This window comes from Lipophrys pholis (assembly GCF_963383615.2).
Source record: "Lipophrys pholis genome assembly, chromosome: 4".
Lineage (NCBI taxonomy): Eukaryota > Metazoa > Chordata > Actinopteri > Blenniiformes > Blenniidae > Lipophrys > Lipophrys pholis.
In genome coordinates this window covers 30,856,722-30,872,661 of record NC_137637.1, presented here as the reverse complement: position 1 = coordinate 30,872,661, position 15,940 = coordinate 30,856,722, and the positions used below count along the sequence as shown (strand labels likewise).

General features: G+C 41.5%; 1 protein-coding gene across 2 annotated transcripts in view; it reads left to right on the top strand.

Moving 5' to 3' along the window:
* LOC308108432 (plasma membrane calcium-transporting ATPase 1-like) overlaps window positions 1–15,940 on the top strand; it is a 102,169-nt gene that overhangs the window by 29,923 nt on the left and 56,306 nt on the right. For both annotated transcript variants that reach the window (XM_080461336.1, XM_080461337.1), the window contains exon 2: window positions 11,066–11,498. In XM_080461336.1, coding sequence (XP_080317462.1) covers window positions 11,303–11,498 — 196 coding nt within the window. In that variant the 5' untranslated portion in view covers window positions 11,066–11,302. The remainder of the gene's footprint in view (window positions 1–11,065; window positions 11,499–15,940) is intronic.

Genomic DNA, 15,940 nt, shown 5'->3' with positions numbered 1-15,940 from the left:
CAGGTGTGTCTGCAGAGGCTGAGACGGAGGAGGAGAGAATAGAGGATAACAGCAGCTGAGCAAGAAGGGAGGGATGGTCTGATGAAAAATAGAGAGTGGTCTCAAACTGTTTTCATGACCCATTAGTCTGTGTGTGTGTGTTTTCATATGCAGTTGTGTTGCAGCAGACACAAGTAGACTGAACGGTGACTTTTCTCAGGTCTCAGTCAAAATACTGTTTGTGATCCAGTATTGTTGAGAAAAGACTGCCTGACAGGCTGAATTCAGGGTAATTAAAAAATGAACCCAGTGAAGCTGAACTGAATATTTGAGTTCAGGTTGAACGCCGTTGTGTACAAAATCCTAAAGATGTAATCTGCCACAGTGTTTTTCATTGTGGAAGAAGAAGGCAGTGCAGTAATTAGCTGTAGGAAGTGAAAGCGCAGTGAGAGTAACATGTTTGATAAGCTCTTTAAATCAAATCCTTGGCTGCTGGCATTACCCCATTGGCTTCTCTGTCTCTTGCACATTTTGTTTACAGCCCTACTTGAGCTATTTCCTGCTCCTCCTCCTGGTTTTGGCCACAGACCAGGACTAAATTACTAAAGGCAAATTGTGGCCTGGCCATTGCTGAACCCTGCTAATACTGTCAGCTCCAAGAAGAGCCATGTCCACTCATCAGAATGAAACGTATAAGACCAATCATATTTAATCACAGTCGTACTGGTATCGATGACCTTCTTCCAATGATTACTTTACTTGTATTTTCTGAAACGGAGCAGATTTCGGAATTAGCAGATCTGAGTGAACATGTGCGAATCTGTTCAAATGTGACGATCCTTTCTTCTTCTTTTTTTTTTCAGTTCTGAAGTTAACAAGCAGAAAACTGCACATGGAAACTCGTCGTTGCCAAGAGTTACAAGATAAGAGCTAATGGTTATGACTAAAGTGGTGCAGGCTGAAAACAAAAGTAATCTGTACCGTTGTTTCTATGAGCTTTCAGAGCCGCTTTGGGTAAATCACATCGGTGAAAGAAGTTGCAAGTTGTATTCCCTAGTTTCTTGATGAATGGATTGTTTCACTGGTTATCTAACTGGATTGTCTGCATCAGAGGTCCTGTGATACTCTTTGATTGTCATTTGGACTGACTCGCTCATGAAAACTGTCAGATTTTGTCTCAACATGTCAGCATCGTGTTGCCACGTCAGAAATGTAACACATATCTTACTCCTCAATACTTAATTATTGCTTATAAATATTTCACGTGATGATGGTGCGATTCCACCCCCTCCTCTGGCCTCACTTTTACTCATTTACAGCACTTTGAATGTGAAAGCTCCAGGAAGCTTCTGCCACTGGAGCACCTGTAGGATTTATTATGGTTCTATGTTTTTATTTTGTCAGCAGACTTTTTTTTTTTTTTTTTATAACTCAGCCTGGACCCAGCTGTGGTTAGCACATTTGCCACTTAGCGAGATTGTCTCCAGCTCCATTCCCAGGTGGGCCAGACGACTTCCCTCGGTGGAGGTTGTGTGTTCTTGTGCTTTTTGGGGTTTTGTTCCCCCAGGTTGTATGAATTTAAGACAAATTGGTGTCTACAAAATACCTTTAGCTGTGAATGTGAATGACTTTCTATGGAATTGTACCTTCAATCTGATTACGTTATGATGATGTGCAGCAATACAGTTTTAGCTTCTCTGTGGCTTTAATTACCACTAATTACCTATCCCTATCAAAATGTGTAACAGCCTTCCAATAGTCAGTCAGTGATGATGATATTTAGTTAAAATGACCTCTGCTTTGGACGGTAAAATCTGACATCCCCTGTCGCTGTGTGCAAACCTTCACACACGTCCTGGTCTTTCATCTTCCTCTCGTCCTCCGCCTGCAGCGCGGTGATTTCTCCTCGCCTGATTCTACAGCCAGTTTGTGCCTGATGCTCACAGAAGTCAGGTGTTGTGTGTTTGCGGTTTTCCATAAGTCTTTTTTCTGAGACTTTCCGCATCGTGTTTCCCATCACTGACATGCATCGATCGGAAGGGTGAATGTTTCATTCTTTAATTGTCTGACGGCTCCAGCCCCTCCATTATAAAGATTCGTTTGAGATCTGTCCAGATGTGATTGACTCTTTGTACTGGAACAAACACAAATAATAATAACACACAAATGTGTTATTAAGCCTATTAAATGCCAGTTGTTTTTTTTTTCAGCATTTTAGGATTCTGCAGATGTATTTGGTGATGTAAAGGACAACTTTTCACAAACGTATTGAACCTACGAAATGTAATTATTCAATCTTAATGACAATAGATAACCCTATATGTTGATGGGGTTGCGAGGTCATGGAGCCCATCCCAGCCGACGATGGACACATACACTGTGACATACTATCAGAGAGACAGACTCATGATCAAACCTTAGAGCAATTTAGAGCAGTTAACCTCAAAGACGTGTTTCTGGACTGTGGTGGGAAACTGGAGTACAACTGGAAAAAAGACGTAATCCCCCCCCCCCCCCCCCCCCACCACCGCAGTCTGCTATGTCATCTAATGACCACAACAATCATGGACTACGTGCTCCAGGTGGCGCTGCAGAAGCTACTGACGCAAGCCGGAGGAGGAGCAGGGCCATAGACCTACTGTATGTAACTCGGAGTTACTGTATATAAAATCTCCTGAGCAGGAGTGTACTTCTAAATTTCTATGTGCTCCGTGTCTTCTGGGTTTTTGGTGTGTTTGGTGAGTCAAAGCGGCGGCCTGGTATATGTACTACATGCCCTGAAGCCTCGTGATGAGCCGTGTTCTTAGTGACATGTGGATGGAATTTTTCTTTATTTTTTTGAGAACGCCGGGGAGAAAAAATATCATTTTGGCTCGTGTGGACGAGGCCTCAAACTGGGGACATGATAAGAAGAGAGGACGGAAATGAACTTCTGTTCATGCTAAACATCCTTCTTGATAGTTTTACATAGGATGTTTGGACTGACCCGTGGGCCAGGTGCCCCTTTTATTCTACATCTATTCTGAATTTGGCCGAATTATCTCTTATTGCATTGGAAATACTGAAAGAAACTTTTCTTTTTTACATCATCCCTGCTGTTTGTTATTATCTCGGTAGTTTTCCCGCTTCCTATTGTTACTAATGATTGCCAATGTTACGATTCTTAAGTTTCCAATTTTATGAGCTGTTGAACACATATTTAAAGCTTGTCGTACAGGACAGGCAGCGCTGGAAATTGCGGCGACTGTTGAGCCAACTGCAACATTGATGCTTCATTCAAACATCAACAGCTCACCGAGGACATTATTGTGATTTCCTTTCTCATTTATCTCTTTCAGAGAGAGCTCTCTGGCTCACTCGGTTTCCCTTGTTTTGACGCCACAAGTGGGTACTTTAAATAGGCCTATTCACCAAAGTGCCCTCTTTCCCTCTTTGTAGGTTGAGGCAATAGGAATAAGTTTGGAAGGTGTCTTCCAGCTCAATCTCTGCTTTGACGCTGGAGTCACTTGATCATTACTCGGGTTTTGTGACACAAGTGCAATTTACTCACCAACAATTACGGCGTCTTCTGTCGTGTTCAAGCTTTCGCTGCAGACTTAAAGTCCATTTTCTTCTATTGTGCAGTTAATGCATTACAAGAATGTGATGCAAGATAAGAATGGGAGCAATGCATTTAACGTTTTACTAACAGTGAAGGCTAAATTTAACTGAATAATCTGTATGAGATAGATTACGAACATGGAAAAGAGAATCAAATGAGTAAATAGATTTATTATTAAAAAAAACAATAAAACTGAAGGAATATATGAATGGGACTGCAAGCTAGCGAATAAATGGGAGAAAATGCAAAATCATGAAATTCATATTAAAAATAAAGTTCTGAAATGAGTAGAAAGGTTTTAGTCTTGTGTTTGGATGCCCTCAGCTCTTCAGCAGCACACAGATTGAAAGATGGCCCTCCAAATGTCTTTGTTCTGTATTTTGGGATGACTCCCAGCACCATGCCTGAGGACCTCGGGGAATGTAATGGCTCATACATTGTGAGCATGTGGATCTAATATTCTGTGGGAGACCGTCAGCTGCTTCAAAAGCAATTGAAATAAGTATTATGAGCTTGTGGCCCACTTATTGTCATTATCAAGCGTTCTGTGCCTGATGCAGTGATTTGTGAGTGTCCTCAAAGGCCTCATTCATCATTCGCGGTACTCCAGGTGTTTATTCTGCGCTCGGTTTGTTGTTTCAAGCGACTGCAGTCTCTTTGAAGAAAAATCTTAATTCACTGCTTCGACGTTAATCTTCATGTGGCTGAAATTGAGTTTGTGCTTCCCTGATGCATTTTCAGAAACATGTAAAGAATCAACTTCTCAACAGAAAAACAAAAGGACAACATGATGGATGCAGTGTTGGCGTGTGTGAGTCACTCTGCTCCATGGTTCTGTTTAGTTTATCCAAATGTAGTGCGCTGGTCGCTCTGCCAAAACACACATCAGCCTAGTGCTGAGGCGGATTATTTTAGAAAATTGTTTATGTGGAAAAACTTGCTGGTGTTTATGTTTTCAGGTGTGTGCGTGTGTTTTTTTTTTTTTTCCCACAAAAGGTTTTCTGTCTTCAGCAAAACACCAGAACAATAGAGTGATAGTACCATCAGCTCCACGGTGCTAACACGCATTTACAGGTATCAAAGATTGCAGTCCTACCACTGCATCAGTTCACCTGAAAATTCCGAACAAGTGATAGTAAACACGAGGACGTTGGCGTCGATATGTGATGGGGAACACCGTGTGAGACCGGATGTTGGTGGCTTCTGGGGCATCATGTTGACTCGCAATGATTTTCTGCACTTTCCTAAACACAGCTTGACTTTAACTGTTGCTTAACATTGACCTAACCCTTTTACAATGTTGAATTATACAATGTTTGTTCACGTTACAAAAAGAATTTCCCTTGTAGGGAACAACTTTTGTGTTCTTGGGGAAATGAGTCTGTATAGGTCTGTGTGCAATCAGGTGAACGGAGCCTTCAAAAACCCACAAGAGACGCATCTTTCTGTTGTTTCAGTTTAATTTGTTTAATGTTTATATCTTCACCACCTTTTACTAGTGCGTGTATTTATAGATATCAGGCATGTAATGGTCCCCTTGGTGAATTCTACTGGTTAAATACTTACTGGAATGGTGCAGGTGTGCATTTTTGCGAATATCCATGTAATCTTTTGTCAATCATTTGGGAAGCATCTTGAGTTGCATTTGATATCCTCAAAGGTGCTATATACATATACAAAGACGCCTTCTATGAACATTGCATTAACGCATTAGCACCCGACGGAATTACCATGAACTCAACAATTACTACGACTTGCCTAATCTCAGCTCTTGTTTTAAACATAACTTTGACTGAGCCTTAATGCATAGTTGAACAATAAATGATTTATTTCCCAAAAATGCAGTGATTCACTTCACGAGGACGTGAGTTTCGGCGGCATATGGAGACGAAGTCCCCAATTTGCGTGTGTAAACAGATTGTGGTTCCCTCCACTGTGATAAATACCTTTTGTCTTTTTTTAGTATTTTCCAGCAAACACACGCAGGCTTATCGTTTCTCACACGCGCTGTATAGAGAGTCTGGCAACATGGCGACTGCGGCCTAATTTGATCTGGAGTCGGTGACCAACAGATAAGATGGACGGAGAACAGACGCCGTCTGTCACACACTAAAACTCTTGTTTCAGTGCCACATTGACGATTCATCTCTGTATTGACGGAGAAGCTGTACAGGAACTGATGTCAGGAGTTTAGCTCTCTCTGTCTGTCTCTCGTATGTCGTATGATCTTTGTGAGGGGAAGGATGGAGCAACTTTAAACCACTTAACTGATCAATTACACAACTACACAGAATTGATGAACAAAAGCCTCCAGTGTGGTCCTTCAAACAGGCCCCTTCTGTTAATCAACATTTTTTTTTCTTTTCTAAAAATTCAGCAGTTTAGCTTCTCTTTTTTTTTTTTTATGATTACCAGTAAAATATTATTCATACAAGCCTTTTCATGCAGCTCGTCATTTCAGCCTCTTTCTAAAATAAACCTCTTAAAACTCCTGTCTTAATGAAAGCAAGCTTTATTCTTGGTCCGCTCCCAGGAAGCTCTTTCAGCAGCACTGAGCATTGCATACTTGTAATTTGACACCAGCCTTATTGTTCTTTTGTTGCTGTACCTGGGGCACAAATGCAATCTGTGATGAGCTAAAGTCAGAGTGAACATTCTCCTCAAAGGAGACACTTAATCATTAACCAGTGTTATAGTCTAATTATTAACCTTGCCCTTGTTAGTAACGCTATTATCATGAATGGAAAACGATTGAAGCCAAAGAAAATAGATGTTGACATTTAAAATGGCTTGAGCAGCACGGTGGTTGTAGTGGTTGGCACCTTCATGAGAACACACCAGTTTATTTCCTTTTGCCTGCAGTTGTCATGTTCTCCCTGAGCTTTGATGAGCTTTTCTCTCTCGGGTGTCGCAATGAGTTTGACTCCCCAACTCCTGTATAAACAAGAGTGTTGGTAGATGGCTGGAAATCTGCAATGTGTGTATTTATCCTCGGTGAAAGGAGTTATAAAGGAGGACCTGCAGAATTCTGTGAAACAAAGATGGTCTCATCAAAACGGGTTTAAATCACCATAAAGAGCCTTAGTCTTTAGATAAGTGTTCACAGCCATCATGTCCAGGTTCTCGTGGCTTTTTTATGGTTGTACATTATCTTGCTGGGATTTGTAGCTGTTATATTGTTATCAGCTGGTCATTCAGACTTTCTCTGATTGCGGTTTCACTTTTCATTCAAATGTTTTCCTTTTGCTTCTGAATCAACAGCTATACCAGAGAACTAAAACCTTGAATGGAGAACGCGACGTCTTCAGTTGGAGCCCATTGGCAGTCACATCTCATCATTTGTGTTTTCTCATAGTTTTCTTTTTATCTCTCTCCCTTTGTTGCACACAAGGAGTAGAAATCGGGAATCACTCACGACTATAAATGAACTATTTACGCCCGAGCGGTCAGGAGATGATTGTTTCTGTGGCTCTCTGCCCTTTAATTCGCTTTTAAGGAGGATGTAATGTCATGTCAATCACAGCTGAGCTGACCAGTGAGACCAAGTCGGTCCGTGATGGTGTTTCACTGTAGTCCTTCCCTTTGATACTCACTCACTCACTCACTCACTCACCCTCTAAATAGGGATATAGTCAAATGTGTGACTACACAGCACGTCACAGCTGACGAGGTACATGTGTGATTTATCTGTTTGAGTGTGTGTGTACTGATCTGATACTCATTAAAGCTTGTCACCTCAGTCACATGACAGGGAGTAAACGTGTGTCCGGGGCAGGTTTGTCATCCAGGTCTGAAGAGAGGAATGCTCACCTTTGGACTGGGCTGGGTGTGGCGGTGCACTGAACATGCAGTGCAGATTTGCGTGTGTGCGTCTGGGTGTTTCATTGTTCTTCTCTCTTGGTGGGGACGTCAACCTGACTGCACACTGATTCATGGTAGCAAGAGCACAAAAACTGAAGTTCTCCTTGGAAAATAGAATTTGCCGATTAGTAATCATGCATACGATACAGTCAATCTTTTTAAGATGGGTGTAACTCAGTGTTGTGCCTTCACCCTTGGATTTCTACCTCCGTCGGTGTGGATTCTAGTCTGACCCATGCCGCTGTGGGGACACAGTGTAGTCTCCAAAAAAGGTATTTGGTTTTTAGACTTGAAGTGAATGGAAGTCAATGCCGAGGGCATTAGAATTCAACACAGTATGTGTGAATGAGCATTTCCTTTGTTGTGGCGGTCTTATCTGTTGGAGTGTTGCCAGCTACACCCCCTTAAGGTCATGATGTGGGATGTGCTGTGTGGCCAAAAATAAGATCAGGGTTAGATTTTTGATAATGAGGCCTGGCACAAGTCCTCCACTCAAATCTGACCTACGGAACTTTGTACGTCTCCTTGGGGGCGGGTGTAGTTTTCCCAGTCACAAGGTAGGCAGTTCAGCCCTGCCTGGAGCTGGTCTGAAGGCCAAAGACCTTGAACCTTAACTTCGTCCATACAGTGTTTTATAGTCTTCTAACATGTCGTCTTTATACTCTTGTGATTGTGTGAATTTTGAGACTACTGATGCAGTAAAAGTGTGCTTCATAAGCCCATCAATGCATCTTTGGTTAACTTTGCAACTCAAACTCACAACCCACTCCTAAAACAAACGGCTAATAGCTTCTGTTTTAGGTTAATAAGTAATATAGAGTTATTTACCTGTTCGGCTCGCTCAAATGAAATTGTGAATTCCTCTCCTCTTGTCTGTGCAATCGAGTAATCTCATTATCTATAATTAATACTCTCCATCACAATGACATCATCATCTATTTGTTTGATACAGCTAACAGGCGGCTGGTTTCACTCCGTTCCTCCATGTTGTGATAATCACTCGACTTCTGGTTGATGAGTGGGGCAGATAATTGCTGAAAACGGGAGCGAGGGCAGCTGTCGTCTTTGTGCTCCTCTGAAGCCGCTCAATAATTCAAGCTTGACATAAGCTCACAGGGCTGTTACGCTATCGGGGAGAGTCCCGGGTTTTCTCATTCACATTATGTAATATTGCAGAGGTCATCTTGAGAAAATTTGTAACATGAATACAGAATGGGGGGGGAGACATCTCCCTGGAAACTGTGAAAACAGTCTGCCCATGCAGCCTATATTTGTTTCAGATTCTGCAAATTTGCATCACGCATGGAAAGTCGGGCTGAATTAACTATTAGCACGTCTCTGTTTGCACAGTTGCCATGGTAATGCGCAGTAACCACCGAGCTGTTTTGATACTGTACGAACGCATTTGGAAATAATGAATATTGGAGACTTGCAGTCATGTGTGAGGTTTTGTTTCATGACCTCAGTGTGGATGACATCTCGGTCAGCCTTGTTGTTGAATTTGTCCATGCGTTTTAATGCCTAAAATTGGTGATTTTCTCCAGTTGATTGGACACATCTTTATTGGTTCCTTTCAGCCTGGATGCCACCAAGTTGGGAAGTGGGGCTTCCAAATATCTTCAGGTTGGAATTTGAGTTTAAAAGCGGTCTAAAACTAGGCCTGACACTCTACATTTTTCTGTTTAGTTCACATGTTTAGCCAAATGTAAGTGTTTTCTAGAGGTTCTTCATCCCACAATAGAAATAAATACTCATTAGATTAGTATGTCGAGGGTATGTGCTCCCATATGGATTGACTTGCACCTCTTTTACCTGGCAACCCCGATTTAAAACAAACAAACAAAAAAAACTAAACAAAAAAAAAAAACACCCATCTAGAAGATGCATGTTTTTATGGGTTGTGTTGTTTACTTATTTATACTATACCAGAAAAACCAAGACAAATGATCGTGTTATTGCAGGGATTGACATATACAGACCTTCCCGTGGGCTCACCAACCGCAGGAAGGTTCTTAATCGGTGCAATGTGATCTGGATGACAGTGCTCAGACTGCCACCCCCGCGACCCGGAAACGGATAAGCGGGAGAAGATAAATGAATGAATGAATGACATATACAGCAAAAGTAAAATTACATTTGCTGACTGGCAGACTCCAGTGGTTAGTATCTTTACCTCATAACAACGAAAAAAACCTCTGATTCAATCTATGTTGGCGATATATGAGAGGACTTTGTTGTGTGTGTGTGTGTCTCAGATTGCGCCATCATCAGTGCTGCAGCTCCATCTGTGATCCAGGTGCTCAATGACGAGCAAAATGCTACTAGTAATTTCACAATTATATATGTGAGCAGCGCGTCAAAATGCCTCTTGGTTTTTTTCTGCCAGCCCTCATTGTGCGGATCGCTCATTCAGCCAAACTCCACCAGAGGACTATCTGACCCCTGTGTGTGTGTCGTGTGTCTCTCCATGACAGTGCACTAAATGGTGAGAAATGGAGGCCGGCCTCTGATGTGCACTTACATAATGTGTGGCGATGGGGTGGAATGCCACAATTTGGGCCCCACACACTCTTTTTCACACTCGCACCCGCTGGCCCCGCGGATCTCTTCCGTCTCATTGGTCCGTTGTCTTCTCCTTGATGTTGATTGGCTCTCAGCGCTGCGTTATATTCATTCCTGACCTCCACTTCTTCGTCTGTGAGTCCAGTTTGCAGCACCGCTGGACTAATCTCATGATCTATTTCTTCTCTCGTTTGTAATTGCTTTAAGTACATTTGTTGTCAAACACTGTTACGGTGTTGCAGCCTGACACAGACTATCGCATATCGTTGATGGTTTAGCTCGGCGTGACTATTTGAATTATTCTCTGGATGTAGAAATATGGTTATATTTATTCTTTTTAACCTTTTTGGACTCGCCAAATATTTCTGTAATATTTGATTAACATTTGATTGGCTGATTTATTTATTTTTAATCCTGTTTTTAATCTTGCTTATGTAAAAAACAAATTGTGTTCTTGTTTCATGATTATACTTTTGCCAAAAACTGTAGTTTAAAATTTTGCTCTGCATATATATATATATATATATATATATATAAAAAATGAACTTGAGTTCCCAAAAAGAAGGAACTGAATGCAATTTAACTGTGACAATCAAAAGAAATGCTTTGTATTTCTATAATTCCTTCATTGATTTCTTCTTATTAACACAGCTTTTTAGTCTTGTCTGGTGTTTGATCTGTTCTCAGTGTTGCAGATGAAGTAATTTGCTGGTAATACTCTACTGATGTTGTGACCCGTAAATAGAGGGGCAGAATAAATTTTGCTTTTTTTTCGGGGGGGGGGATGATGACATTTCTTCAGCAGTAGACGTTTTAAGGAGGAGCAGATGTTTAAAAGCAATCTCGGAGGAGCCATGTGAACTGAGTTTATATTATAATGATCCGGGAGTTTCTGGGGACCCCTTCAAGATTTTGAAATGAGAAACTCTCCCATAATTGGCCAAATTAGTCTCTGTGCTTTTAATTGGGGAAAAAAAGTCAAAGGGAGTCCTGAGCTGAACTGCTACATGAATGTCTGGTTCAAGTTTCTAAAAAACACTTTTTTGCTTGTTTCTTCTGCAGCGTGGCACCAGCAGACCATGTTTACTCCCCTGTTTCTATGTTAACCGAGAGGAGCATGCACGTCAAGGTCAGGAGTTAACCTCAGCGATCATCTCCTCCTCTACCTGCCTCGCCTTTCCGTGAGAGCTTCAAGATTACCCACAATTCCCGTGTACCGTCGGCACAGCCAACGTTCACTTCATCGCTCGAGCAAAGACACTCGGAGGGCACGACACTGCTGTGAAGAGGTAGACAGACATGGCCAATAATACGGCGGACCACCCTCCGGGGAATTCGGTTGCCGAAGGCAACCATGACGGGGACTTTGGGGTGACCGTGATGGAGCTGAGGGGAGTGATGGAGTTGCGGAGCGCCGAGGCCGTCAACAAGATACGAGACACTTATGGAGATGTCCAAGGCATCTGCCGCCGCCTGAAAACGTCACCTATAGAAGGTAAGGTCCAATCGGCTCGGCACCCACACCGAACACACCACAGAGAGGGAATGGCTGTCGCTCATCTGACACCTAGAATGTTCTCTTCCCTCTGCATTTTAGCCCGAGAGTTTTCCTTTTCTTTCAGTCTGTAGGACAGCTGTGGTGTCCCTCTCCAATTCAGGATTTGCCAAATCAAAGCAGAGCTATGATCACTGACTCCGCTCTTATGGGGTTTAATCCTGAAAATGGTCTTTACTTTGAAATAAGATAGACTTTATCTATTTCACAATGGGGGGATTCCAGTGATGGAGGGATGGGTAACAGACAATAATGGATAATAATGTGAAAAGGATTAATAAGCAGTAACACAATGTATATATGAAATATGTACATAACAAGATATTGTATACAAACAAATGACATGTGTATTGTGCATACAAAAATTTCTTTATATATATATATATATATATATATATATATATATAATTGATAGATTACAGTATTTACAGGTGAACACTGCCACACACCTACAGAATTGGATTTAATTTACAGATATTGCGTTGCATGTTTAAAACACGTTTTTGTGAAATACCCTGGCAGCAGGATGTGCCCCGCAACTAAAGAATACAAGCCCTTTACCTAGAACCATTTCTCAGATTCAGCACTGGAGCTGACCTAGCATCCGGACGAACATCTTCCCTAGAAACCTCGTCACAAGGCGTGCTCGTCATTGAAGATGTTGCCGACAAATTTACCGAGTGATTTTGTCGCGGCACAAGATGATTGCAGAACTAACTGTGTGGTGGAGTTGGTGATCTCTCATGTGAACCGTGGAGAACTGTGGCAGAGCGTTCTGGATCTGCTGGTTTCCATGGTAACTGTTGACCGCTTTCCGGCGGCGTCTGTGCTTGGTGCTAGCGACTTTCAAAGAATTTTCTTAAAAGATGCCCAAGATGCTTTCTTCTTCTTTTCTTTTTTATTTCTGAAGAAACTCGCTGAGCTCACGTTCAATCATCTGAATGAAAGCAGAATGAAGTCAGGTCTTTTTTTACTATTATGATAGTTTATTGAAACTAAATGCTTTGTTCTTGTATTATAAAGTATTCTTTTTTTTTTTTAAAAGAGCAACCGTGATATTGGTATAAATTTTAGTATTTCTACTAATATGCTTATAAGACACATAATTCATTATCCTAACTAAGAAATATGACAAGTTCATCAAATCATCTCTCAATGTCTCAAACCAGACTAGCCAAGGAGAGAAAGAGAGCAGCTACACAATTAACCTTCGTTTCCTCCACCCTCGGAGCTCTGAGCTCCTCTGCGGCACATTAAACTCCTCCTGACCCGGTCCCAGACTCCCGTTAATCTACCGCTGCCCAGCATGAGCAACACATTTTATCACTAAACCGGGACGCAGCAGCATGCGTTCTGTTTCTCAGACTGTGGGCTGATCGGATGTTTTCACCTCACTAATGACTATCAGACTGAGACTTGCCAAGCAGCTTATTATTATTTAAGTTTTGTGTTTGTCTGCAGCTCCGCAGGCGGGTACCATTGCGACTGTGGTAATCCAAGGTGTATTGACGGAAATGAATCGGTAATTACATTGACCAGACACACCGGGATAACCAGGCAGTGGTGTGAGAGCCGCCGCATGCCGAGGTTTTCATCCAAACAGACAACGCATTTGGCTAAACGGTGGACGCACTCCTTGCTTTTGTGGCGAGAGATGATCAGTTTGGATTTCACTCCGAGCTCAGTGTGAGACCAGAAAATGGCCGACATGCTGCTGTTTGTTATTTCTCTCTCCCGCACTCATCCTTTGATCCCAGCGTGTGCGTGTGCGCGTACATGTACGTGTTTACAGCTATCGGTCCATTCCTGGATTGAAATTAGTTCCAGCCCGTTCCCCTAATGGCTCCATAGATCATTGCTCTGTTCCATTTAGTAATCAGAGGACAGCTGTAGTCGCGTCCTCCACGCAAGAAATTACTTACTTTAATGAAGAAAGTGTAATTATATTTTCACGGCGGAGGAGTGGGTTCTTGGGGAGGGGCGGGGGCAAAAAAAATGGAGAAAACCGAAATGTAAGATTGATGGCAAACACGTATAATGTGTCTGCTGGTGTGCAACACTGAGCAAGTGTCAGCTCAGGTGATATCTGCTGTTTGTCTGTAATATTGTGTCCTACATTAGCATAATCTCCAGAGTTTATGAACACTGTGGTTCAGTTGGTCACTTCCAGAAAGCCCCGAGCCTCTTGGGAGACGGATTTTAAAATTAAAAGCAGCAGAGGAGTTCATACTGGAGTTTTTCCCCATCATATAAATGGATCGAGTCCATCATTAGAGCCATGCTGCCTGCCAAATGGCCATAGCCGCTCTGCTCTGCTTTTAATGCCGCTGTAAGAAATAATGGTGGTCACCCTATCATCACATCACGGCCGTGTTGGTGTCACTGTCGTAAAGTTCCAACTGTAGAAATGAGAAAACATGATAGTAAAAGGAGACCGAGACACTGGCCAAACTCATCAAAGTTAGAAAGACAAAAAAAAAAAGAGGAGAATTAGTTGTGGTCCAATTCAATTTGTCCTGAAATTGTGATTTTTAACATCTTATTAAAAGATGTAAACGCATGCTGGCGATTTGGAGCAGTGGTTTCCATCCAGTTTTTCCAAGTGGAGAACTCCTCTTTGATCTCTCATTTGACAAACATTACAGTGAAGCCAAATGCTTTAGAGTTTAAAAAATGACCTATTATCCACATGACTTTGCCCAGCTCAGGGTCCGAGGACGTGAGTTGAAGCAGGTTTGATCCTGGACATGTTGCCACTCCATCACATCAAACACAGAGAGACACACTGATACTGGTTACTTAATTAATTAATGACTTAACTACAATACATGACTACGCTACAGTCTCTGTTTAACCTTAAAAGTCTGTTTTTGGACTGTAAGAGGAACCAGAGTAGCAGGAGGACAGGGAGAATATGCAGAGTTATTTCAAAGCTGATCTGATGATACACCGATTAAACTTTTGTGGCTAAAGCTTAAAGATCAGGTCCACTGTTGGCCTTCGGCATGTCCTACTTTTGTATATGTGGTACCTACAAAAACATTTAGAGAATATCTTTATATTTTACACAAGGCTTGAACAATTTCTGGTCAGTTTTTGCAGTCAAAATGCGAAATGTGTTTAGGCTATATCTTGAAAATAATACATCCAGTAGGTTTATTTACAAATCCTCCAGTCCTAATTACATATAGTTCAAGACAATAGGCAAACTTTAATATGAATTTGCTGCTCAGCTCATTCAAATCTCCATGAAAATGCAATCTGGCAACTCTACTTTTCTTTTTGACGAAATGAATGATATATTGTGTCGCAAAGAAACTATAAAAAGTAAATATACCAGCAGGCTTAATCATCTGCTTTGCAAGCAGGACACAATGCAACTGTTGAATTACAAATCTGGCTTTAATGAAAAGGAACACAATAATTGTTTTTTTGCTTTTAATTACATTTAATTTATGCAACACACTGCCGAGTTCCAGTTGTTTGTTGTTCTATCAGCACATCATTGGAAAACTTGGTTAAAATACTGTTCAGACATGAGCTGCAGAAAATGAAGAGACGGTTCTGTTGACGTGTGGAGATCAGAGATGACCTCAGCGACGAACACACCGCTCGTTTTTCCTCACACCATCAAGACCTCATTGAGTTTTACTGGTTTTTAGACTTGGTGGGTTTGCTTGGGTGGAGTGGTAACCCAGATCGGTTTCCTGTGAGGCATCTATGCACGTTTTTGCTTTAGTTTTTTTTACTTTGACAAAACAATAAACAGCCAAATACAACAAGAAAGAAACCAAGCCTAATAGTGATAGGGAAAAAAAAGAAAGTATCATGAAAAGTATTTGCTTTATAATTCGGTGTGACTACAGGTTTTGGGGGGGGGGGGGGGGGGGGGGTGTCAATGTCCTTAGTGTCTTTTGATAAAGTGACCATTTCTGCCATCTCTTTACAAATGAATCTTCCCTTAATCCCAACATAAGAGTCAATCTTTCCTTGTCTTTATTTCTTCAATCAGGCCAAACCATTGTGGGTCAGGTTTAAACCACCTCTTAGTTCAAAGTTTTTCTTGCTTCTGTAAGAAGAGTCTTAACCAGGTATTGCTCTTACTTCAATGTAACGGGCAAAACATGGCCAGAGTACAAAACACTGCATGAGAATGGGATGTCAAAGCCAAGTACAACAGCCAAGACAGAATGTATATCCTCCCAGAATGATTTCAGTTTGTATTCACGTTTTTAATATAATGATGGTTTTAAATTCTGTTTTATTTGACCTTTAGACGGTTTGCTTATTTACTTGGTTTTGGTTTTGCATTATTATTTGAAATAGAGTTGTCTCAGAATCGTAGTAATCTTGATGTTGGTTTTTATAATTATATATTATAT